The sequence below is a fragment of the Hemiscyllium ocellatum genome, chromosome 22 (assembly GCF_020745735.1).
Source record: "Hemiscyllium ocellatum isolate sHemOce1 chromosome 22, sHemOce1.pat.X.cur, whole genome shotgun sequence".
Taxonomy (NCBI): Eukaryota; Metazoa; Chordata; class Chondrichthyes; order Orectolobiformes; family Hemiscylliidae; genus Hemiscyllium; species Hemiscyllium ocellatum.
This window is the reverse complement of record NC_083422.1, coordinates 35640422-35668234: the sequence shown is the minus strand read 5'-3', so window position 1 is coordinate 35668234 and position 27813 is coordinate 35640422. Positions and strand designations below refer to the sequence as shown.

The following is a 27813-nucleotide window of genomic DNA, read 5'->3' as shown; positions in this document are numbered from 1 at the left end:
AACAGCCAATATAAGATTGTGGAATTATTTTCCTTTATTTTCCCCAGCCTTGGCAAATCACTCAACATTTAGAATTGAGCTCTAAGCAAACGTTCAGAACTTACTACCTTTGATATTTGCATATTACACTAACCAATTTCCTTCTACTTCTGCTAAGCCTCTACTAACAGAATGATTCTAATTTAGTCCAGGCAGACTAGTTTAAGGCTTTCTGACTTTACTTACTACTTGGCTATTTTAAGCAAAAATTATTTTAAAAGACCAGCACTGTTCCCAGAAGCCTTTACCTCACAGCAAAAACAAAGTGTCATTCTACACCAATTAGGCAATCTCCCTCAGGTAGACACTAGGATACACTGGTGTTGAAAGCTAAATGTCAAATTGCCTCAATGGTGACGAGGTCTCCAACAAAGGGAGGAGCTGTGAATAACTGTCATTACATTTGGTATTTGAGGAATTAGACTGGTTTTTGAATGTGAAATTTTCAGCAACCTACTCTCATTGTGATGAGCATAAAAACTGAAATACTTTAAAATAAAAACAGGTTATCTATAACTTGAGTCAGCAGATTACAGGTTCAAACCCCAATCCAGGACTGGAATAATAACCTCAGCTGCCTCTTCAAAATATAATGTGGGAGTGCTGCATCCTCAGAGATGCCATTGTTTTCAAGAGATGTGAAACGGAGGGCTGACCACTTTCCCTAGCACATGTACAAGATTCAAAATAGGACTATTCATTGAGGAAGGGAGCAGGGGTGTGGTGTGATCAATAAAAATCCCTGAACAAATACAACAAAAACAATCATGTCTCACTTTGCTGCATACAGATTGGCTGTCATGTTTGTTAACAGTAAGCACACTATCTCAAACATAACAATTAGCTGTGAAAAGCTTTGGATTGTCCTGAGGACATGACAGGTGTGACATTTATCTAAGTCTTTTCATTTTTCTTCATAAAAATGGCTATGAAAAGGTAAAGAGACATAAACCATCCTTGGAAAACTCCCAATGTTACTAGCAGTCTTCTGAATACAAATCATTGAGTCATACAACACAGTAACAGACCCTTCAGACCAACTCATCCATGCTGAACAGGTTTTCTAAAATGAACTAATCCCATTTGCCTGCATTTGGCCCATATCCCTCTAAACCTTTCCAATTCATGTACCTGTCCAAATGTTTTTTCAAATGTAATTTTCCTGCCTCTACCACTTCCTTTGGCAGCTCGTTCCATATACACATCACCGCGTGTGTGAAATAGTTGCCAGTCAGGTCCCTTTTAAATCTTTCTCCCCTCACCTTCAATCTATGCCATCTAGTTTTGGACTCCCCCTACCCTGGTGAAAAGACTTCGGCTATGCACCTTATCAATGCCCTCGTGATTTTATCAACTTCTATTAGGTCATCCCTCAGACTCCTATGCTACAGTGAGAAACTCAGCCTGTCCAGCCTCTATTTACAAATCAAACCTTCCAGTCTCAGTAACATCCTTGTAAATCTTTTTTGCACCCTTTCCAGTTTAATAACATCCATTCTGTATCACAGTCCTCCAAAGGTGGCCTTACCAATGTCTTACACAACTGTTGTACACTGTGAAGGAGCAGGACTCCAAATGCTTATACTTTCAAATAAATCTGCTGGACTATAGACTGGTGTCGTGCGATTTTTAACTTTGTCCACTTTAGTCTAACATCAGCACCTCCACACCATTATACAGCTGTAACATGATGTCCCAGCTCCTGTAATCAATGCTCTGATCAATGATGGCACATGTGCCAAACACGTTCACCAGCCTGTCTACTTGCAAGGAACTATGTACCTAACCCCCTAGCAACCTTTGTTTAACACTACTCCCCAGGGCCTACCTTTAATTGTAGAAGTCCTGCCCTGGTTTTTTACCAAATTGTAACACCTCGCATTTATCTGACTTAAACTCCATTTGCCATTCCTCGGCCCACTCGCCCAGTTGATTAAAGTCCCACTGTACTCTTGGATAGCCTTATTCACTGTCCACTATACCACCAATTTTGGTGTCATCCGCAAACTTAAAACCATGCCTCCTATATTCTTCTCCAAATTGTTTTAAATAACTGACGAAAAGCAGTGGACCCAGCACTGATCGTTGTGGCACACCGCTGGTCACAGGCCTCCAGTCTGAAAAGTAACCCTCTGTCACCACCCCCTGTCTCCTGACTAGGAGTCAATTTTGCATTTAATTGGCTAGCTCTCCTTGGGTCCTATATGATCTAAACTTAAGAACCAGTCTGCCATGTGGAACCTCGTCAAAGGCCATGTAGACAATATCTACCACTCTATCTTCTTGGTGACCTCTTCAAAAACAGAATCTAATATGCCAGACACAATTTTCCATGCACAAAGATATGCTGAGTATCCCTAATCAGTCCTTGCCTTTCCAAATGCATGTTGATCCTGGCTCTCAGAATCCCCTTCAATAACTTACCCATTATAAGTTTTCTCCTAATTACACAGCAACTGAGTAAAGCAAACATCTGACACTTTTAAGTTTAAATTAAATGTATTTGACAGTCAGGAAACAATTGGGAAAATATTGCAGTGGGTACTTACTTGTCCCGTGAAAACTCCCATTTTGGATCTTCTGGAAGTTCATATTCTGAAACTCCAGCTAGCACTGGTGCATCTGTAGATGAGAGTCTTGTAGTGATCCGCACCAAAGGAGTATTGGAACTCATGGAGGAGCTAGAGTCCGCAGAAACCTGTATTTTTCAGAGAAGAAAAGGCATGGCTATGATCCGCAGTGTCACCATACAGTATAACTGACTACATCTGTAGACTACGCTGTTGCATGGTATCTGTATTTATTAAATACATTTATTAAGGGGTATTTTACATGTTGCTGTCTAGTGATAAATGTACTTGGGAGTTAAATGCAGTTAAATTGGAACAGGTGACTTTTCCATTTGCCTACAACTCTGACATGCCAACTGCAATTTAAAATGGCCAGGTGTCAAGGACATGAAGTCAGTATTATCCACAGGCTTGAGAGATCCTAGATGGCATTCTTGCAAGGCCAAACCTAACAGGAAATGGAAGCTAGAGTCAGAACAGGCTGTTTTTCTAAGGGTCAGAAGCTGACATGGTCCTCTTGGCCACACAAGACACCTGGTGACCTCCCATAATCCAGCTTCCCCTCACCTGACCAACATCACCTCTGGAATCCCCACTAATTACTGCCTACCTTTGTGGTGGGGACCATTCGTTGCAGTCCTAGGTAGCTGCCTCCTGTTGCAAACTTTTATTGGCTAGGCAGCTACTTGCCATCAATTACCTTGCCGGTTTTGGTTAGTACAGAGCAGGCAACATGATAGCAATGCACAGCCTTTAAAAATCAGTTGGGCCTCACCATGTTTGTTCCTGGACACGCTGACCTCTCACTGGGTCATGTTCCTGCCCAAGAGTTAAAACCGAACTCTATGAATTATAAAATCAACCAGCTAACAATGACACAGGATTATGAAACATCTTGCAAGTTCAGTAAAGAAATACACATTTCAAATTTCAAGCTTTTAGAGAATTTAGGAAGTATAGAAACCAGCAGCCTTGAACCTATGAGCTCAAAGATACAACTGAACATTTAGCCAAGAGTACTTTGAACCTTGCACTAAATGTACTGCAAGAAAAGATCTGACATTGTGGTAAAAGAAAGCAAGTGAAAATCTACTGTTTTACCAGTTGAATTACTGCCCCAACCCCAAATTCCAAAAGAACAAAAATGTAAATCCCATCCTCAGCCAACTTTCAAATCTACCTGTCCTTGGTTAGTTTGCTAAATGAAAAATACTGGCTGAATGTGAAGCATTCTACTTCCCAGGAGAGCAAATGCTGTCAGGATTTGTCCTGCCAGCTCATTGCACATCTGCACTGATGTAGTCCAAACAAAAATGCATCCATTAAACCAAACATGATCCCAATACACACCAACTTTCCTACAGTGATTATCAGTAGCATGAAATCATCAGGAATGAATGGGTGTCATTTCAAAGTATTGGTTGGACAAATTTATCTCTTTAAATTAGGATTAGTACATAAAGCAGAAAGGAATATTTTGGATTATGCTTATTTTGAAAATAAATATTTGAAGCAAATACAATAGTCAACTGAACGACAACATTGAAAAAGCAAATTATAGAGTCATTTGATAAAATTAACTAGCTTATAGATAATAAAAGACACAGAGCAGTAAGAAGCTTACATTATAGCAGTTATCCCAAATAAAAGCCGCAAGTGAGGTGAAGCAGTATCATTACAGAGGTATAGCTGTACTGGGCTATGATTCTATATTGAAATTTATATGTAACCAAATCTGTTTGAATGCATTACAGGCCTGCTGGCGGCACTGAGATAAGTCTTTGAACATAAATTTATTTAACCATTTAATCAATATATTTTAAAATATGTATTCCTCAATATGTTAAATACAGTATTATAAATGACTACAGAAACAAATCAATTTCTAGGTGAAAATCCATACTTTTCTAATTTTTGTTTCTTTTGTTACAGACTATACCACCAATCCTTTGGCAGTCGCACAATCAACTCTGGCACATTTGGTTCTAATTTTTATTATGGGTTTTAACCTAAACCATCAACTGTGGCTCATGGAGTACACATGCTGTCAATGTTTGTTATAGGGTATTTGAAACTCCTGGAGGTCATCCAGGCATAGCTTTTTCCACAGCTTCACCTCCCATGATGGTTTTCTTTTCCTTTCTGATTGTGAACCACACTATATTCATATATATGATTACTAATCATGCACCATGTGCAGTATTCCCAATGAATGCAAGGCATTTAAGTTGGTAATTATTTTCAAGGGACTGACAAGACATGAAAAAAAATTAACGTTAAATGCTAACAAGATGTTTTCATCAGCAGCTCTCCATAAATCCATCAGTCTGACTTTTCAAAAAATTGAAAATCCCAACTGCACAATTATGTCAAGTAACTCATGACTACAAATTCATGATTATACTGAATTGTTTTCTTGGTTAACACTGAATCAACTACTTACATTAGTGAAACAACAAAAAGCATCAGAATAACTACCAGTTATGATGAAATCATAAGATTATTCAAAAAAAAGTATCAAAATCTAGAAGCTTGGTTAAATATCTACAAATTCCTGGCAATCCAAAATTTCCCTTTCATGCACTGTAGCTAAACAAATAATGTAATTCTTATAAAGTGAGGCAAATCTTTCCAAAACTGAATGTCATATGTACTACGGGAAGCAGTGAGGTTGTGGTAATGTCACTGGACTAGTAATACACAACCCCTTGCATAATGTTCTGGGACCTAAGTTCAAATCCCAGCATAGCAGATGGTGCAATTTGAATTCAACAAAAATCTGGAACAAACAGTCAGCCTAATGGCAACAATTTAACCGCTGTTGTAAAAATCCATCTGGGAAGGAAATCTGCCATTGTTACCTTGTTCAGCCTACATGTAACTTTCATGAGCCACAGCAACACGGTCAACTCTTAACTACTCTCCGGGCTTTAAGGGTTGGGCAATAAATGTTAGCCTATTCAGCAGTCCCACATCCCACGGACAAATTTTAAAAATAAGATTTTCAAGTTCTTTTTTAGGACTGTTATGTAATTTCAGGTGAAATGGAGTAGTGAGGTTATGTGGGAACAAGAGACTTGTTCAGAGGTGTAAGATGTTCAACCTATGTTAGTCTCCAGCACTCACAGGGGAATGGCAGTAATATCATGTTTTACAAATGATTATACATTAAACTGTCTATTTAATATCAAACTAGAATGGAGCTGGTAGTCTACAGGATAGCTAATGGGCATTTTTACAGCTAGATACATGCCATGGTTTTAGGGTTGATATTGAAATAGGCTTTGGCAAGGGAAGAGTTTGTAGCGAGTCATTGTAGAGAGAGAAAATAAGAGAGACACAGACAGACAGCTAGCCTTGCATCTGAACTAGAGAAAATACTGACCCTGTTGTTCATCATGTAGATTGCAGATGGGAGCTAGTTCCATACTGAAGTGATCAAGTTCATAAGAAATGACAGGAAGCAGGAATATTCACCTAACTTTCACAAGAGAGGAAGAATACCTATTGCACTGAAAGCTGGTTCCTCAGATTAGAGGTTACCTGACTGGGTAAAGGAGAGTGAAGCAACCTTCAGGGACCAATAATAACTTGGAATGGAATCCTGGAGATCAAAGCGTCCACTTGAAGACGCATAAATTTTTATTTGGAGGGGGCGTTTTGGAAGTAAATTAGGGAAACCTTCCTGTATTTTGAAGTATAAGTTACCTGGTAAATAGGCGTTAGTCAATTGTGCTTTTGTTTGTTGCAGTGGAAGTCCTGAAACTCGAAAACTCATTGTGTTAACCTTCCAGCTCGTCACTGGAAATTAAAGTTATTAGTCTCACACTCATGAAAATTTGTTAATGCCTAGGATAAATTAGAATTCAATTTTCAAACACATCGTTCCAAGTTTAAGAAGACAACTTTTTAATTGCTGTGATTGCAAACAAATTCTGTAAACAAAGTCAGCACATTCCTTGCCTGTTACAGATTGCAATGAGAAATGAACAAGTAGTAAACGTTACTCAAGTGAAAGTTGCTTCTATTAAAACCATATACCCTAAAATACTGAAAAGACTGAAGCATTTTCTTAGACCATTTTAATAAGATAGATTTTTTTGAGAAAAGTGATTCTAATATGCACTCATGTTGGTGTCGATAGTAAAAACAGCAATTAATTCACACTATTAAGACTGGATGAAAGGCGAAGGATATATAATTTGGGGTGACATCTGGCAGTTGGAGGTGACAGAATGGGGTCATGTGTACATACGTAGAATTCCTTTGGTATTATCACATCCTGTCACGAGAGTTGCACCATGAGCAGCAAGTAGGGTTTAAGTCTTTAACTATTTAGGGACAAGACCACATTGGTAACAACAATGAAAAATATATTCTCAGAACAAAATGTGTAATTCCCTATTATTAAAACATTTAACGGGAGGAAAAAAAATTATATGTTTTTTTCCAATGTGCCATATGAAATACACCAAAGATATTTAGCACTTCCTGGTAAATGAACATGGAGTTTATATTAAATCTTTAGTTATAAAATAATACGATAAAAGATAGTCCCATCAGATCATTATGGTTTTAGCACTCACAACAGAGACAGACTGCAGCAATCCACAGGGCATTAGTGTTAGTTTTAGGGCAAAGGGACAGAGCTGGATTTGAAATCTAACCTTAATGAATGTCTACAACTGTGCTCAATCATCTCCTTTCTCTTGCCTTTAGAGCTGTTGCTTTTGTCCAGGTTCTGAGGAAAAGCACCAGTTTAGAAGAAAGATGCCCAACTGACAAGATAGGAGGGAACCTGAACATAGGTTCTATTTTTGGCTACATTCCAGAAAACCTTACAGTAACATTCTTCTAAAACATTAGTGAAGACCATGGAGATGTCTAGAATAAATTCAATCGGTTCTATTTGCAGGATGTAGAAGCTAGGAACACTTGAAAAAACAAAATGTTAATGCATTAATTGTAATAATCTTATCATTTAGCCTTTCAATGCTCTGCAAATTTCTGCAACCCACTTTTAGTTAGCTGTTAATTAGTCTATCTTTAGGTTAGAAAACTGACAACTCATAAATTGCAGCGAATTACACTGTGTGCAGACACTATAATCACCTCACTTTCACTTTCTGAAATAATTTGAATTCCAAGTGGAGTTCTGAAAAAGGGTCACTGGACCTCAAATGTTCATTCTGCTTTTTCTTTCCAGAAATGCTGCCATGCCTGCTGAGTTCCTACAGCAACGTCTGTTTTTGTTTCTTAAAGCGACAGGCTTCGGACAGGTGGGAAGCAGGAAAGTCATCCACTGTTGCAGAAACTAAAGTCACTTTGCTATCCAGCCCTCATTAAAACTCACTAGTGAAGAACTGCATAGTGTGGAGCCTGTCCATCAATAGGTGAACGTATCAAGTTTCAGGGGCTTCCTACGTCGCAGAAGGGGACTTGTGGAGAGTCAGGAGGATCCACAATGAAGTGATGAAGCCTGGAGCAGTACATTCTGACCCTTAAATCTAAAAAATAATTACTATTCCTTGGCTTCTGCTTCCCCACCCTCAGTATCCATCATGCATTCAGGGATAAACTGCTTCCATGTGTTTTTTTTTAAACACAGTAGTTAACCTTCACAAACAATAAATCATTGAGAAGCTCAAATGCCTTACATTGTAAATACAAATATAGCGCCCCACTTTCGCACAGCAGCAGAGCTGTGTGTGGGGGGAATAGCTGAAGGCAGGAGATCCGTCAATGCAGCAACTAGGACTATGTGAATAGAAATAGTAGAGTTATAACTTCCTAAACCCAAGGCCCCTCTTTATCGCCAGAGGAAGATGGAGTGGTAAAGGACACAAATCCTGAACTGAATTTTCCCAATAGACAGGCCTTTCACTGCCGTGAAACTGGGTCCCAAGCTGAGATGAATGGATGGCAGGTACAGGAGGCATTTTCCCAGCAGTGTTCAATTAAGAGCCTGCTGCCAAGGCATCTCTGTGTAACCAGAAGACTGGCTGGTCAAGGGAGCCACCAACTGAGGCAACCACTACAGAGGCTCCACGGTGAGGCAGCCTACAAGATAGTGGGAAAAAAATGCTCTCCAACATCAGTCTCAGAGATGTGGAGAGGGCCATCAGAACGTTAGCAGACATGGATCAGCCAGAAAAGGAGGGGTGCCCTGACTTCCTTTCCCCACCCCCACAGAGAGACTGCCTCAATGAGTCAGAGAGTCTCCCCATACAGCTATTCTGAAGCAGTCAAATGCCAGAGATGTGGCTATTAACTTACCACATTTAACTGCCCAGCTCTGTAAGCAGGTCATGACGTTGTTGTTGTTCCCCATTTCTGATAGCATTCCGTGACAATGGGAAGAGACTGGACTTCTCTCTCTCTCTCTCTCTCTCTGTGTCCTCTTTTGGAATTTTACAAGTCCTGCCTCCCAGCCTGCCTAGATAGCCATCGTTCTGGCACAGCCCTAGCCCAAACCATACACCAGGCTGGAGTCTGTTTTCTAGCCTGGAGGCAGGATCCTGGATGGAGTATTTTATACCGAATGATACATTAAAATCTCAGTTGCAGTGACATAAAAGAGAAGCTTCTTCAATTTTTTTGCTACGTTTTTGATTCATTATTCTCAGGCAAGAATATACGAGTTAAAATTAAAAGTTAATAAAATCCAACTAACCATGAAGAATGCCATGACAATTTTTTTTTAAAGTTCCTTTGCATTTGCTCACAATTAAATGGAATATGGTAGCAGCAGCCATTTCTGTTGGTGAACATTATTTACCAAGTACTATTAAGCTGCCCAATTATTTATTTTGTTTTACTGGGGAGGCAGCCTCGCATTAGAAATGTGGGCAAAATCACATCAGTCTCTTTAAAATTTGGACAATGTTTTGGTTGGCATTCGTAAAGGAAATTTAACACCTTGTTATAATGACTTCTGAAATAAGATTTGGAAATCTGGGTGTAGCTGGTGATAAAGCTGTCACTGAATCATACTGTAAAAAGGTTTTTGAACTCTTTATCTACTTTCTGTTACCTGTCTGCGCAGAGGGATGCGTTTGGTCAGTTTGTGCACTGTCGGCTGGGCATTGAAATCTGGCTTCTTTGTTGTGCTCTTCATCCGGCAAATAATAACCGTCACCACCATACAAGCGATAACAAAAACACCAATGCAATAGATAGCTATTTCCAGATAGTCAGGAGAGGTCAACCCTTTTGGTTTGTCTTCAGGAACTGGATTACACGTGAAGAAACAATGCATCAGATATTAACATTCAGTTGCATTATAATGTTTGAAACTGCAAAAAAAAGTGAACAATTGGTAAATACTTCCAAACTATTCCTCATTACAACTTCAATAAGAAAGAAAAAGAGTGAATATTCTATTGATAGTTTCAGGGATAATAGGTAACATCGGTGCCACATGGAATCTCACACAGAAGGAACACACTATCGCTTGCTGAGCTTGGTGGCTATAGTTAGTTGGTATCTGTGATGTTATAATTGCTCTCTGCATTTGCAGGCCATGAGGAAAAAATTCTTGTTCCTACCAAAATGTAGGAGACTCTGGATACATGGTGAGGAACTCTAGTAGGAGTCACTACTGGGATTGGCCTCATGATCCCATGACAGGATAGTCAATCATCACAGCCATTTAGTGAGCAAACTGCTGATATCTATGCAATCATATAACTCAATGAGAAGAAGGATGAAACAAAGGATAGAGGAAGAACCATGACTATACCAATGGTATATATCAGTGGTGGTGTACCATAATATCAAATGCTGGAGTGATAGAAACTGCAAAGAATTGGGGTATGGTGGGTGTTGCAAAGACACACTCATATTCTTGTAGCTGTTAAAAGTCTTGTACAGAGAAAGTGGAGAGTTCTTCAGGATGAAGACTTTCCAACAGTCTTGGCTGTCACACAGGTGAAACTGGTAGTGAGTAAATGACAGAATTGAAAATGTCAACAAAATATATAAATAAAACAAATATTAATGACTTCTTCAGCCTGACAATACTGCAAATATTTCAGTCCTCTATTCCAGTTGCATTCAGTTATAAACACAGGTAATATATTTAAAACTTTACATGCTCTGGTGCAAAGTTCAAGACATTTATAGCCAAAGGTTAAAGCTGAACCAGCTTGTTTTGCTAAAATAAATAGACTGTTAAAAATTTCAAGTATTTCACACAAGCAGAGTCCACTTCAATATGTTATACGTGCTGCAACTTTTATCATTACTTTACATCTACAGCATATTTAGCATAATGAATGCTGTTCAAGCTTTGCCATCCATAACAAGTAGCACTGCCAAAAGCTACCAAGCATAAAATGCCCACTGAAGGCTTTAAGGTGAGACAAGAAGCAAACAAAATCAGAAATATCCCCAGATTCCTAGTGAAAGCAAAGCTGCACCGAAGGTTTTCGCCTGATTGTCTGTGAAATTAGAGACCACAGGAAAGGTTTGTAGCAGTTTTTTTAAGAGACAATCATGTTATGTGGTGAAAAACCTCAACACTTCATTCAAATCAAACAGTGTGGTTGCAGGTCACATTCTCTGGGGAGAAAGGATAAGCCGTCATTGCAACCCGCAAATCTGATAACCACCACTGTTCAATAGAATTGAAGTTTCACAAGGGAATTACCAAACAGGTGCATTGAGGACAGATAATTGAAAGATTTATCTGGGTTGGATTATGAGCCACCAACTTCCTTTCTCTGTCAATTATCAATCAATCAGTTAAAACACCACTGATGACCATTTCTTAAGGGAGAGAAATAGCATCAGATTCAACATGCTCGGTAAGACTTTGCATGTCCTCTGTTGCAAATGAATCAGAATCTCATTTTGAGTGCATGCAATCACTGAAGAAACCAATTTGATTCATTGAGTGAATTCCCATAATATAACACTGCTTCATTACAGAAGGGGAACTGGCATTTCAATGGCAATAGCAGTCATCGTCAGTGTAACTAACCCTTTGGCTTTTTTCCCCCAAATATATATGCAAATATAGTTACATACAATCAAGAAAGATGAAGAAGACATGAGACACAACTGGGATTTTTTTTTGCTTTATAATTTTGCTGCCAGTTCCACTACAGAGGCAGTGTTAATCTTGCAAAAAGGGGAAAGGTGAACCATTTGAAGGAAAGCCATATGTACCTGACTCAACTGTCAACCATGCAGTGTGATGTGAAATCCCAATAGAATTACCAGCCAAGCATGTATACTCCCCAGCATCCTCAAAAGTTACATTCCGTAAATAGAGCACCTCAATTTCTTTGTCCGTAGTGTTAACACCGGCAGTCTAGAAGAAAAAGGGAAGCAGAAACAAAAAAAATACAAGCAAGACAACATGAGATACTTGTGGACAGGGACAACAAACCACCATCACTGCTTAATAGTAGAGATGCAGTAATCTGATGGAGTTATGTACTCCCTATCCACAACCCTTCATCCAAAGCTTGCTCCCAATTTCAAGCTTGTTTTATGGAATAATCAGATAACCATCACCAACTTTAACTCACCCTTCTAGGCATGCAATTTAACTCATGGAAAAATAGGCCCATAATAATTTGTTTTCATTATCCTATTTTTTTTAAGAATAAAGGAAGCATGAAATGAAGGAGGAGATAAAGTGTGTAAAATGGAAAGTTGGAAATGGAAATGTACTACCGGCTAATTTAGAAGCAAGGGGTAAATAAAAATATTGAAATATTGGCAGGAGGAAGAAAAGGCTGCAATCAGATGAAGACAGAGAGAACAGACTTGGCAAGTGCAAGTTCCAGCTAGAATGTAATTTGGGATAGTTTCACTACATATTGTGGGTATTTTTCCATGTCTAGCGTGCACCAAGTTTCATCATGGAAAGAGGTTAAGGGACCATGAATAACCCAAAGCCCAAAGATCCCCTAAGTTGCCTGCAATCTTCCAAGCATCTCCCAGCATGAGTCAGCCGTTTCCTAAATTCATTTACCATGGGCAGAGCTTTTAACGTGTGTCCTGTAAAGTGTTACCTTTTGGGGAGAATTGAGCGACAGTGAGCCAAGCAGACTGATTGACAGCTCCAATATAATTGGAGACCTTACATATATATTCTCCACTGTCCGCCTCAGTCACATTGTATAGATTCAGCACTTCTGCATTGGAACTATTTATCCCCGAATGCTAGAATAAACCAATAACAGAAGATAACAATATAACCGCTGTTCTGGTATGAACAGAGCTAATATCCCACCACCAGCATCATCAGTCCTCTAAAGGAAATAACTTCATGAAATAAATAAAGCTATTTTGTCTACCAAAACATCTGACAATTTTGTGGTATGAAGGAATAAATGGAGTAAATAACATCAAAATACAATTAAAAGGACTGTCACATAAGAGTTTGTGCCAGTTTTCTTCAGCATATTTTAAATAAAATGTGTTGCGGCTGCTCAGGAAATACAAAATATAACTTCGAAAAAAATAAATTCAAATAAAAAATCTATACCTATGATTGAGATAAATCAAAATTAAGGTGGAGTGAAAGAAACTGGATATTTGAAAACATCTGAAGTTAAAAATGTAATTTAAGTATGGATGTTTCTTGGCCTTATTGATAATGAACACCACTCTTTCACAATTTCCATTATGCACAAATGTACAGAAGGTTTTTTCTCAATTCTCGAACCTTTAAGACATTGACGTAAGGGGATCCATCTGGACCATATCTGCTGCCATTCTTTTCAACATGCTTCAGCCACTGTATGTGGGGTTGGGCATCACTGAACACTTTGCACACAAACTCCACGTCGCTCCCCACCAATACAGTTTTATTAGCCGGTAACCCCGCTTGCAGGATAGGTCTGTGTGGTGACCGCTCTGAAATAAATTACAAAAATGAAAAATTAATTTATATTGATGCATAACTGTAATTAATTGCAGTATGCTTTGATATTTCCCACCTCTTCAAATTCCGTTAATAGGGGTTTAAAGGGAAATAACTGCACATTTGACAAAATGGAGCTTGTGTGAGTTTCTGCTTTGACCCTCTCCCCTTTGATGAGGCCAAGTCTGTTTTTGCAAAGAAGTTGTGCACTTTTTAAAATCAGATTTAATCTTTGCTGTTTTCATTGGAATTTAATTTTAGTTGCACAGCATGATTTCTAAATTGACTGAGAATGATTGATGAGGACATTTAGTTTCATGGATTCTTAATCACTTGAGAACATCAGTTCCATTAAAATATCTCCTTTTTTTTTAAAAAGAACAGCAAATTTCTTTGTAGTATATCCATGTTGAGAATAAATAGCTGCTTCAGTCATTGTGAGATATTTAGTCTCAAATTATGTTCTGCTTCATGCAAATATAATCTTAAATATATCTATAGGTAGCATTTCAGTCTCTGGCTGGTAAATGAAGCTATTCCTTTTTGTTTTTCCATTACATATGAAGCAACATCCCACTTTAATAGCTATGAGGCTTGTAAAAATAATTCAGTTTAAAAAGCACTGAAACTCCTTTAAACATTTGAAGGAGACCACAAAGCAGCTATGGACCCCCCCAAAGAAAACATTAGAGGTATGAAAAGAGAACTTTTCAGGATGTATGAAGAACACGCTTAGAAACATAAATGAGAACCAACATGATCGTCTATGTTACTTTTATTAGCTTGCCAGCATTTCTAAATGGGTGTTTTGAATTTGCCAACAGATTCTTTCACAAGCAAACATTTTGATTACATTGCAAAGAAATGGTGCCTCTGGTTGACAATAAGACCTTTGTATATAATCAAGCATATTTGGCTGAATGCAGGCATCTACTGGGAATTAATGTGTAGGGCAACCTTGCCCTGTTCTAAGGCCACAGTTAGCTCATTTAATGTGTAGTACAGTCCATGAAACATTCTTACTTCTACAGTCATACATGTTAGAGGTTCACAAATGAAGGGCTACTCCTACTTTACTAAAGATCTAAACAGAAGCTGTTTTAGTTGCCATCAGATTCATAGCAAAAAGCATTCTCACTTTTCTCAATCTTCTGAATAGAAGAGAAGGATTTCTTAAGTTATTTGTTATCACATCTCCAGTTTCTGCACATGATCCTTTACTCTGAAATCTATTAAAGCTCCTTTAAATGTATTGCATCCAATCTTCTGAATATGAGACTTTTACTTGAACAAAAGGTTTTTGTTTTTTAATAAATATTAACAAAGTAAAAGATGATCATTTGAGTAGTATGAAAGACAAAAAAGCTTTGATTTCTGATAATGGGCCTGAAATTGTCACTGAATTAGTTTTTTTTTAATGGCAAAGAGATGAATGATTCTTGCACAAGTGTTGCCTGAAGATCAACTGGGAAATGAAAGTGACTTAGTCATTGCTTCCCATCTCAAAATCAAACAAAAACAAACTCAATTGATGAAGGTGAATATTATGGTTGGTCAACAATCAATTACATCATTATAACGGACATCTAACTACTAGTGATTGGTCCAAAGATAAAGATGATTCTGCACACATGGAACATTTGACAAGTCACTGATTTTTGACTGACTTTTATTTTTCAAATATTCACTCACTGTGGCTAATGAAACATCATCACTCACAAGAGGTAAGCATTATTCTCACATCTGAACATACACTGATGTCTGTTTTAGCAACTGTCATGATTTGTGCTAGAATAGTTTCAATTTGTTAATGCGGCCCTGTTTCATTTGAAATTTGAGCAATTCTGTACAAACATTTAAGTTGAAGCTTGGGGTTTAGAATTTATATAAAACAGACCTAATAAAAGCTTTGTTGCTTACTAAGCACTGTTCAGAGCAGGGTTTTTCTTTTTGCTTGGGATCCTAAATGAAGGTTAAATAGGGGTACTGACTTTACACGGTCCCAGAAGCAGTAAACCAACCAATTATTTTTGCAGAATTAGACATTTAGTGGACAAAAAGCCTATTTGCTGCCCAATAAAAGGTATTGGGCAGTTGCCCAAGGCTGAAGGATTGACAGGAGACTTGCCAGAGATGACATTCAGGCAGAAGCTGCTGATGCCTGCAGCAAGAGAATTTAAAAAAATTTAACTTGAAAAAGGCTACAATTGCCTAGCCATGATTGTGGAAGGACAACCTGTCCAATATTTATGGCCTGAAGGCCATCATTGATGCAACGGGACAGATCCTCAGTTGGGATTAAATGTAGCATATTCTTCCCCTCTGCCAGAATGCCTTGAAGTCTATATTTTGGCTGAAAGTATGGGGTCCTCCTACAGCCTGGAAAATTTCAGGTTGCACAAGTTGGGGTCCTTCTAAGAATCCAAATTTTGCCCAGACTTTCCCATAAATGGCTTGAGTGACATGCTCTTCAAATCACAAAATTACATGCTCATCCATCTCTGTTCCCACATCTATTGGCACCTGAAAGGTCTGTCCTCAGTCTCAGTTCAGCTTTAGTAGCAGGTAACTGTCAGGAGCAACAAAAAGGTATCACAAAAATAAAGCTTTGACTTTGAAAAAATATTCATACAGAGCGCAGAATTCATAAATTACACTTGATTTACAAAAACTTGTAATATGTAGTAGTATATTGGTTATTCATTTGAAAATTTAACTTGATGTTCAAACAGCTTAATGAACATTAATCCAATTTACAAAAAAATGATATTGAGGTAGTTAAAGAAAGAACACTTTTATTGCAATTCTTTGTACCATAACTTCAGAGTTTTCCAGTGGAGGAGATAAGTGGAATTCTTTCCTGGAAGACCTATGAAACAAAGGCTATAATTGTTTTCCTAAGGTTATGAGATATAGAGATAAAGCATTCTTCATTCCACTTTCGACAATTAAATATGCCTGCTGCTAACCGAGGCCATCAGTCCCTGAAGAAAAACCTCAGGGAACAAGCTAATTCCTTTGTGTTTGTTCAATGATGTGATGAGGTGAAGTTGAGAGTGACTGGTGTAGGGGGAGGGGTAAAGGATAAATGAGGCAGCTGGTTGGCACTAGATTGCCACTAATTAAGGTCATGGAGCTGCAGCCAAATATTAACAAAGGTTCTTGCCAGGCTCACATCATTTTTGCTTGTCCTGTGTTTTCAAACTCCAAGTTTGACATAACATACTCCCCATCAAAACAATGTGAGCCAGAAATCTGTGACTTATAATATTACTGTTTGCAAAATGCAAGTTGATAACCCTAAGATAATCCACAACTGTGGCAGATACAATAATAAGATTTTACAAATTCTGGGTAATTCAGAGAACACTTTTTCAACAACAAACTGCAAGTCACATACACAAAACAATCCAAAGAATCTAGTTAAAATAATATTTTAGGTTGATGGTAACAATTCATTAACATTTATCAGAAAGCTGCTGAACTTCTCAGGATATTATAAAAACATAACAAGAATGAGTCTATACCACACAAAATTCAACTGCAATTTTAAAGGGGAGAAATGACTAGAATATTTTGGTCTAAATTTTTGAAGATGACGTGATTGGTTAACAAAGCATTTGACAAAGCACATGTAATTCTGAGTTTTAGAAACAGTGGCCAAGAAATGTAGTTTCCTATGGGCTTGGGAAACCCTGCCTGCATACTTCTACACTTCCCAAAAGACAAATTTGACAGATGTGTAAATTTGCTCAGAATTTTCTTCATGTCAGATCAGTTTCCTTTTCATTCTTGATCTTTCCAAGAACAATAACAGTTTTCCCTCTTCCCTATCCATCATCTATCAAGTCTCTTCTCAACTGTCTTACTGTCTTCACCAAGGAATACAGTCCCAATTTTTTCAACCTTTTTACTGACTGTAACTGATGAGCATCTTCCATTAAACCATTTTTGTGAATCCTTTCTGCAACTTTTCAAAAGTGAAGCCAAGCCAGTGTTTATTATTACTTCGTTGCTTTTGTACTCTATGATCTATTATTAAATAATTACTGTATTACTATTATTGTATTATTTATTAATCATTAGGGTTGTAAATTAGAAATGATGACTTTGTCCATTATAGCCTCTTAAAAATTTCAATAAATAGTTGAGCTGAAGTCATTAACACTTTTGAAAACCCAGCCAAGTAGTCATAATGGTTGCTGCTGTCAAAGTCTTTCAAAGCTTATTTCCATTCCAAACCAAAGTACACATCAATAAAAGCTGGGAGTCAGGTATATATTTGTTTTCCAACTTTCACACATGGATTTATTTTGAAAGCAATTGTCAAGACGATTTAAATCACATCTGAACATATGACAATTGAAGTTAATAGGACATTTTGTTCACAATTTAATGTATTATGTCACTTTCTCCAATGAATAATGTAGTGTAATACATGATAATGGGAGCAAATATAAAGGATCATCTTACCTTGTCTGAACGGATCCCTTTGATGAGCTCCTGGATCAAAAACACATTTCCTCCAAAATGCATCTAAATGTGTCAAAAACTTACCTTTCTAAAGATCTTCAGTGGGGTTTCTGCTATGGTCTTCCAAGGAGGTGCCTTTTACAGCACCTCTAAGACCAACATAAGCATGTGAAAATGAGGACTGCAGATGCTGGAGATCAGAGCTGAAAAATGTGTTGCTGGAAAAGCGCAAGAGGTCAGGCAGCATCCAAGGAGCAGGGGAATCGACATTTCGGGCATAAGCCCTTCTTCAGAAATCCTGAAGGGCTTATGTCCGAAACATTGATTCTCCTGCTCCTTTGATGCTGCCTGACCTGCTGCGCTTTTCTTGTAATCTGGTTGACAAACTCACCTCTTGATGGCTCACCTCCTAGTCACTGAAAACACAGCCAACGCAGCCGGCTGTTACCCAAGGGATGAAGTCCCAGTTTTCAACCTTGCACAGAAAATGTGGGTAATGCTTCATTGAGAGAGGAAGGGCCAGGAGAAATGTTGCCACTAACTCTACAACTGTAACATGAAAAACAGTTCAATTGTATCTGGATCATCTGGGTCAGATCATATCCACAGAATGGATTTCTGCATTGAGTTATCTATTTCGGTTGACATCACAATCATTCACACTGCACTAGCTGAAGCTGTTAGCTTAACCCCGGCATCGAACTAGAACTACTTCCATGGCCATACAAATAAAAAGTGTACAGATTTAACAGCAGAGCTTAAGAGGAAATTAGAGATGTATCTGAGGTATAAAACATTAAAGCAGGAAAAAAACTGTTGGAAAAAGGCAAGGGTTCATGTGGGCTTTCCTGAAGATCAGTTCTTTGAAACAAGCACTATTCCACAATTTTATAAATTTATGCTACATTTTGGAATTATTAAGTATTTTATACTAAAAATAATAATTTCATTTTAACCTGTGAAAAATATTCACAGTATCAAATATTTAATCTATATGTAGATTTTCAAGTTGTAGTATTTCATTAGATGTTTTCAGAAAACCTTTAAAATGTTAAATTAACTTTAATAAGTCGATTCAACCATTATTTTTAACTCTGATCTGACAGAAAAGTGGTATGTGTAACATTATTATATATTGATGGTCAAGACGTCAACATAATATTGCAGTTAATGTTTCACTGTTCATAACGAAACACTGGTATAAATGGGAGTTGATCCCTATAGATTTCCCAGGTCTTGGATTAAACATGACGTAACAGGCAGAAACGATCAAAGTACACATGCTGTAAAAAGTTAGATTTTACTTATTTTGGCTAGCTCACCTACCCCTACCATTTCTTCCAGCTGCACAAGAATCAGTGCCTCTCTAATTTAGCCTCTTGAACACCTTGATTTTAGATCGTTCCACCAATGTTGGCTGTGCCTTGAGCTGCCAAGATCATGAGTTTTGGAATTCCCTCTTGAGGCTTCATCACTTTTCTCAAGATGCTGCTTAAAACCTCCCTTTGAGCGAGCTTTTGGTCTTCTACAAAATATCTTCTACTGTGGCTCAGTGTTTCATTTTGCTTTGTAATGTCCCTGTGAAGCACTTTGGACCACACTGCCGTAATTAAAAAGGTGCTTCGTAAATAAGTCATCATTACTGCAGTGCACAATAATTGTCTGGTACAATCAATTTTCTTATTAATCATGTACAATTAACTGAGCATATTTCAATGGTTTGTTTCTGAGCAGGTGGAACACAAGGAAGTTAGTGGCTCAATCCATGTTGCAGAGGAGAAAATGAAAAAAAGGATTTCAATGTTTTAAAGATTGATGGATACCAGATTAGGTTCAGGTTAGCTAGCAGATCATTTTGAGACACTATAAAGGTCAAGCTAACCTGACTAATATTACATTCAGACATCATTAGAGAGTCTGGAACGTCTGTGGTCACACTAACCTGTACATGACTAATATTCACGGTCATTTAAACCATAAATAAAAATACCATTCTGCATCTTAACCACCACTCTTGTGGTTCCAGCCATTGAAATGTAACTGACTGAACAATATTCTCTAAATTAATTTACTTCTTCAACTTAACTTCTTAAACTTATGACATATTAAATTTTTCTGGAGTTTTTTTGCTTTTAAATTTAGTCAGATAATTTTAGGGCAGAAGACCCACAAGTTAAGACAGTTCAGTCTATCTTTCCAGCATCTGAGACCAGTTAAGTGATGAATTAAAACGGAGTCGTTACTAGGCTTGTTCTTATGCCATATATTGTTCAAAAAAGATACAGCCTCAATATTAAAAGAGTGTAACTGTATTTTCTTTTATATGTTCAAGAACAAAACCTTTATTGTTTTCATTTTGCAGTAAAATCACTACGATGATTTCACTGCAAGAAAATTCAATGTCAGCAGAATGGCAATTTAACTGAATATTTTAAAATAGAAAGGTAGAACAGATTTCCTCTGCATCTGTTCAAAGTGCATATTAGATGGGCTATGCATATTTCTTGCAACAGAGAAGTACATCGCACAGGAACAAACATTCCAGAGAATTAAGACAAGCTGAATGCAAATAATCAATGTGACTTCAGGGTAAATTCAACTAAGGTGGACTGCAAAGTTTGCTGCCAAATACCTATGATGTTTTGAGGCCTTGGGCTTTACAAAGAGGAAGATGAGGTTGCATCTGAAATCTACATCAAAAAGCAGGGAGGCTAGTAATAATGAGCTGAATTTTCAGCAAAATATGTCAACTCTCCTGTCTGCATCTTCAAATTACTATCCGGATACTAGAACAAGACCTTGTCAGATAGGATTTTTAAAAATTGCGTGATTATTGCTTATAGCAATGCAACAACAGCTACAGCCAGGTGTAAATCCATACCACCAATTGTCAATGGATTTAGTAAAGACTCTTTATTCAATTCCCAACAAACTTGCTGGGAACCAGTTGTGGCATAGGTTCCTTTGTGCTTTGGACCCAGTCTCTTATTGTTTTAGGACTAATGCTCTCAGGTAAAAACATCAAACTTGGGCTCATCACTATCAGGACATAGTCAACAGCCACATATTGGCCTGTCAAACTTACATGTTAGGACCACTCAGCAATGCACCATTTAGAAATCACCAGACAGTAGCAATGCATAAAAACAGGTATACATGTAAATTTGTATAGGGAATGCGCCTCTTTCCCCCCTCCCAGTTCCCACGTTTTATTAATTATTCTTATTGCAGTAATGATAATATAAAAACAATTCCCATCAATACGAAGCATAAATCAGGCTAGCACATTTTCAGTGAAAGGACATACAGCAATCTATAACAGCAGACTCGATTTAAAGGCAAAACTTATGGTATTAACTACATAACAGGATGAAGTAAAACATAACTGACCCAAATGTGGTATCACAGAAAAGTCTATGCAACACACACTACTTTGACTACTCATGTACATCAGCCTTTAATTAGAAAGGCCTTCGTCATGATGAACTCACTTTATGTTACAGTAGTTGCACATTATATTTTAGAAGTACCCAAAAAAAGTGGTAATTTAACGTTTGTTTTATCTCTTAAAGTTTGAAGAATATATCACGTCTATTTAAATAATGGATTAAAGTTCTGCAGGTTTCAGCATTAAATCAAAAATAGAGTTTTGAAGTGTAACACCACCAGGTTTTATACTGCTTTGCAAAATATATGGTCAGGTTTCATAGACCGGTGGGTAGGATGACAAATTATTTTTTTTCTTACCAAAGTTTTTCAATTTACCATCCTATATATTGCACGTGACTAAATTTCCTACTGATCAATAGCTAAATCGTTGACTTATCTAGAGGTGAAGCAGACTGAAAACCTGCAAATGAGACAACTTACAGTAATCCTTCAACTGTCCACTTTAATGACTAACAAGCAATATAGAGAACAAGGGCAGAAATATAATCACTTGTTGTTTCTATGGTACTTTAATGTCAGGGTTTACTGAAAACTATATCACAAGTTCAGGAATTGGGACAATTATTTTAATTATGCATTTTTTTTCATCAAACACCAGTGCTCTAGAATCTTATTCAGTAGGTTGTAAAGATAATTTAAAACTACATCTGACATCTCAAATGATAATTGCAATCAGGCCTTTCAAAATAGAATAGCCAAATTTCTGCGCCAGCCTGTTCATTCAGCCATTGTTACTTTACACTGTGCATTGTAAGTATGCAATAGTGATGGTTAGAAACTCCAAATGGATTGAGAAATGCATAGCTATCAATATCCTTAAAATGCAGTCAAGGATTAATTAAATCAAGCAGTGTGTTACAGAGTTAAAATTTAGAGCACAACGCTGCATCCAGAGAATGTACATGTTAGAGAGACAAAAACAGGGAATGACATCCATAGATCTAAAGCATAGAGGGCTAGAGCAATGTGGAAATATTAGAGATCAAATTTATCAGCTAAAGCAGAGTATGATTAAAAGAGGGATGCAAGACATATTAAATTTTAAACAGTAGAGATTAAAACCAAAGAATGAAAATGAAATACTCAAATACATACTCAGAACATTTTTGCTTGAAGTGTGATAGAAGTTTGGAATAATCTTCAAAACCATAATGTTGAATATATGACCAAATATAGTAATAGAAAATTTGGGTGTCACGGGCTGGCCTATCAATACATTTAAACTTTTCTTCTATTTACATTTACCTCCATTTTAAAAAAGTGACTCAACAGCTTTTGCTGTGCAGAACTGGATCAAATCACTGATTTGTGATGGCGCAAAAGAAACCAGTTGGTCCATTGCATCTATAAAATTAACTGGGGCTGAATCTTTAAAGATGATGGTTTCCTTTCCTGCTAGTAGCTCCACTTCCACTGTGGCCAGACAGAGGAGCTCCACCCTCACCTACACAGAAATACTACCTCAGAGCTGCTGGCCAAACCAACTGGCTGGCAACTGTGGCCCCAGCATTGCCACCTAAGACAGAGGCCACCTAGAACACTTGGGGAACTACAGACAGTGCCTGAGCCCCGAGCAACAGCTGATACAGAGCCTCACAACAGGGATAGAAGAGGAGGGGAAAAACAGAATGGGAACTGTGGTAGCTAGGCTTGGAAGAAGATGAGCATCCACGGGTAGATTATAGGTCAGGACATGGAAGAGTTGGGTCAATCAGATCGGGAAAGGAATCAGTGAGTCAGGCACCTCCAGACATTTCCTGCACAAATCGGGTATCTAGGAAACTTCCCCATACCTCCTTGTCCCACAGCTATTCCTGTCAAGCCTCAAGAAAATGCTACTTAAAATGGAGCAATGATCAAAGATTGGTCGCTCACTCTAGGTCTCATAACCTGCCTCTAAAATGGAGTTACAGGGTAGATATAGAAACTGATTAAGAGGGTGCAATGGAAATTTCTCAATGGTGCATTAGCACTGAAATATAGTTGAACATTGTGGTTTCTTAAAAAGAGATGCAAACAGCTAATTTAGAACTCCCTTTAACATAATCTGTTACTAGGGTCTATTTATTCCTGCAACTACATCACTTCTAAACAAAAGTTACAAAACACATATCCAAACTCAATAAAATATTAATAAACTTAATTAGGATCACATTACTTCTTCATTTCAACAGTTGAGCCTTCGAGGTTTGCTTTGGAATCTACTTGTAACCATCAGCTAACATCTCCAATTTCGAGTAAGTATTTGATCTGTACATTATCAGAAAACCATTTAATGCTCTTCATACTGTGCCTGGAATTTTTCTTATTTTCCATATAAAACAGTCAAAACATAAATCTCCACAAAAATGAAATGAAGAATTGAAACATTTACTGGTGATTAGTAAAAAGAAAAAAAAAATTAACTTATAGCTAGCAGTTCAAAAGTGACCGATGTATGAAGAATCCTTGTTCATTGAATATTACATCATTGAATCAAGGTTTGGTCAGTACTTGATTTTCTGCCAAAGGCAACTTCAAATTTGGAACTTTAATCATTATACCAACAGTATACATTAATCAAAAATGGCACTGCAGCCAAAACAGCTTGAGGAGAGGGAGTGAAAGAAGATCAAACATCTTTGACTAGATATCAGAACTATGAGAACTGCAATACTTTTCTCTGCTATGCTCTCTGTTTAAATTTTTTTTGGATTTGCCCTGCAACTTCTCAGTCTGTTCTATGTCTGTTTCTAATGTGTACACCGCTCCCTGGCCATTATCAAATTCACAATAAAACTCTGATGGTTAACCTGCACCAAATCTGCAAAGCCCCTCATCTCAACATTCATCACTGCACCGACATCCCACCAATCATGCATACCTTTCTCATATTAAAAATCTTCTCCCTTCAGATAGACATTGCTTCAGAAGCCTGGAAGAACTGCCAGTTCACCCAAGCCAACTAACTGTTGGGAATGACGATGAACTTGTAACCTGGCTGGGAGTTGAAATCATTTTCCAATTAAGCTATTGGATAGACGTGTTCATCAATTTTAAACAATTTACAACTTGGCTTGAATCAACAGCATGACACTACCAACTTAGTCACCCAACAGTCTTCACTGTATGGGAAAGTTGGCTGAACCATTGACTTAGTCGTCAATCCTGGTTAATTGTTCCACTTATCTGAACTGTCATATAAATGTGGGACTCTTAGTTAAACATTTACGTTGCACATTTGGTGATATGTCACATTAAACTTCTAGATGTATTTCAAATGAATTTAACACAAATATGTCGAACTACAGCTCCTGACAGTCACAAGGATCCAAGAATCAAATGCACACAAAGAGAACAACATAAATTAAAAGTTCACTTGACTGCCAATAATGCTTTTGCACAGAGTTTGTTTTGCATGATAGTTGAATGATGGGTGTGCACTAGTTCAGAATTCAACTACCATATTTTACAGTAATACTCAACTGGTAAATGTTCAATAGTCAATCAGGCAGAAACAAAACTGGATAGATTAAAACTAACATTTCCAGACTATTCTGTTAGCAGCCTACAGTGTTAAATCTGAAAATTTCTACAAACTAGGTCTGGGTGGGTTGCTCTTTGGAAGGTCGGTGTGGACTTGTTGGGTTGAAGGGCTTGTTTCCACACTGTAAGTAATCTAATCTAATCTAATCTAATCAGCGATTTTGCAAATCTAAGTGATTCATATTTGACAGAAAGGTTTAAACAGTTACAATCTTCTCAACACGTTTCCTACAAAAAAAAACTGCATGTAACATTTCACGAAGTCATTTCCATTATTTGAAAAGAACAGAGAAAAAAAAGTATAAAAGGAGCTAGCAGATGAATCAGATAATGCTAGATAAGATAGCTAACTGAGGCTGTATAAAATACAATCTACAATACTTTTGGACTGACAAATCCGGAATAATGGTTCACAAATAAAACTTTATTGACTTTTGCAATCTCGCTATAACTCCTCTCTGTGCAGATTTCCAAAAGAGAGAAAACTCATAACTTTTCAGTATACATACATGTATATAAAATCCAAAATAAAGGTTCTTTGCAATGAAATCCACATCATGGTAAAGCATTTAATTGTGTAGCTTTCATGTTGCTGCAGTCTTGAATAATCTAAGTCAAGCTGTATCAAACCCTGCCATTGAAAATGACTTATTTAGCCAAGAATCGCTCTATTTATGGTTGCTCTACCATCGATGAATACACATTGTGAAGTCATTATTTGGCAGACCAACAACTGTTTACATATCTCACAAAGGTAACTCATAACAGCAATTGTTTAATCTATAAATTATGCTTTGGGAGTCAAGAAAAGGGTTATTGTTTGAGTGATTTGTACAAAACAATAAATCTCTGCCTGTGAGAATTTTCAGCATTAAGTAACTGATTATGTACTTCACTAGCTTTTCTGTTGAATGATGCCTCCCGTTCTCGCTTCTAAATGGACCATAGACAACATGGCAAAAACATGGCAACTACTGAACATCCTTTTCTTATGCAGAAAATGTTAATTAGTCGAGATTATTCTTTAAATTGAAGTCTATTGTGCTTCTCTCAACTTTTTGGAAGTGTAAAATTCTCAGAAGGAATTTTCTGTATCCAGGCTTTATTTGGATTTTTTAAAAGATGTCTGTGGTGCAAAGGGCAGTGAGAAACCAGAGGATTGGGAAGCCTACAAAGAGGGCAACAAAAAAAAAAAGGAGGAAGAAGGTTAGATATGAAGGGAAGCTAGCCAGTAAAGAAAGACTGTAAGAGTTTCTATAGATATATAAACTCGCTAAGCTAGAAGGTTTGTTTTCACACATTTTGTCACCATATTAGGTAACATCATCAGTAAGCTTCTGGCAAAGCACTGGCAGAATAGCCAGTTTAATATTTATGTGTTTAGGTTTCCTTGGGTTGGTAATGTCATTTCCTGTGGTGATGATATTTCCTTTTTTTCCCTCAGGAGTGATAAATGGGGTCCAAGTCAATGTGTTTGTTGATTGAAAGTTGACCACTGACGCCTGGTTGGAGGAGTGCCATACTTCTAGGAATTCTCGCATGTGGTTCTGTTTGGCTTATCTTAGGATGGATATGTTGTCCCAGTCAAAGTGGTGTCCTTTCTCATCTGTATGTAAAAATACTAGTGAGAGTGGGTCATGTCGTTTTGTGGCTAGTTGATGTTCACGTATCCTGGTGACTAGTTTTCTGTCTGTTTGTCCAATATAGTGTTTGTTACAGTTCTTGCAAGGTTTTTCTGTAAATGACATTAGTTTTGCTTGTTGCCTGTATAGGGTCTTTCAAGTTCATTAACGGTTGTTTTAGTGTGTTGGTGGGTTTGTGGGCTACCATGATGGCAAGAGGTCCAAGAAATCTGGCAGTATTTTCTGAGATATCTTTGATGTAGGGGAGAGTGGCTAGGATTTCTGGATGCATCTTGTCTGCTTGTTTGGGTTTGTTGCTGAGAAATCAGTGGACTGTATTCATTGGGTATCCGTTCTTTATGTACAGGTGATTTTCCTCTGCTCTTCGTAGCTCCTCTGTGCTGCAGTGTGTGGTGGCTTGGTGGAATAATGTTCTAATGCTGCTTCGTTTGTGGGTGTTGGGATGATTCTTCTGTAGTTCAGCATTTGGTCCGTATATGTTGTTTTCCTGTAGACGTTGGTTTGAAATTCCTCATTGGCTGCTCACTCTACTGCGAATGACAGTTTGTTATTGTTTTCCTCCTCTTTAGTGAATTTTACGCCAGTAAGGGTATTATTGATGGTCTTAAAAGTTTCCTCTAATCTGTTTTGTTTGGTGATGACAAAGGTGTAATCCACATAGTGGACCCAAAGCTGTTTGTTCAAGTATCTGCGTTACCGCCTCTGCTAAGAACCCTGATATCGGAGATCCCATGGGTGTTCTGTTGGTTTGTTTGTTGGTGAAGGTGATATAAAGGGCAAAAGAGAGGCAAAAGTGGACATTGTCTTGTAAGAAAATGATGCTGGAGAGGTAGTAGTGGGAAACATGAAATAGCTGAGGAACTGAACAATTACCTCATGTCAGTTTTCATGGTGGAAGATACGAGTAATATACCAAAAATTCAAGATAGCCAGAGGGTAGAGCTGAGTATGGTGGCCATCATCAAGGAGAAGGTACTAGAAAAAGTGAATGGCCTTAAGGTGGATAAATCACCTGGACCGGATGGACAACACCCCAGAGTTCTAAGGGAAATAGCTGAAGAGATAGTGGAGGGGTCAGTGGTCAACTTTCAGGAATCATTACAGTCAGTGAGGGTCCCAGAGGATTGGAAAATCACTACCATGATGCAAAGAAGTGGCAGGTGGAGTACAATGTTCAAAGTAATGAGGTCATGCACACTGGTAAGAATAGAAGCATAGATTATTTCCGAAATGG

At 37.6% G+C, this 27813-nt stretch overlaps 1 protein-coding gene across 13 annotated transcripts in view; it reads right to left on the bottom strand.

Moving 5' to 3' along the window:
• Window positions 1-27813, bottom strand: part of LOC132826283 (fibroblast growth factor receptor 2-like) — a 189647-nt gene that overhangs the window by 18847 nt on the left and 142987 nt on the right. For 10 of the 13 annotated variants that reach the window (XM_060842065.1, XM_060842067.1, XM_060842069.1 and 7 more), the window contains 4 exons: window positions 13291-13481; window positions 12635-12785; window positions 9637-9839; window positions 2589-2737 (listed from right to left, as the gene is read on the bottom strand). In XM_060842065.1, the coding sequence (XP_060698048.1) occupies window positions 2589-2737; window positions 9637-9839; window positions 12635-12785; window positions 13291-13481 (694 nt within the window). Of the gene's footprint in view, window positions 1-2588; window positions 2738-9636; window positions 9840-11780; window positions 11926-12634; window positions 12786-13290; window positions 13482-27813 lie in introns of all 13 variants that reach the window. The other 3 variants (XM_060842061.1, XM_060842062.1, XM_060842060.1) reach the window with 3 other exon arrangements.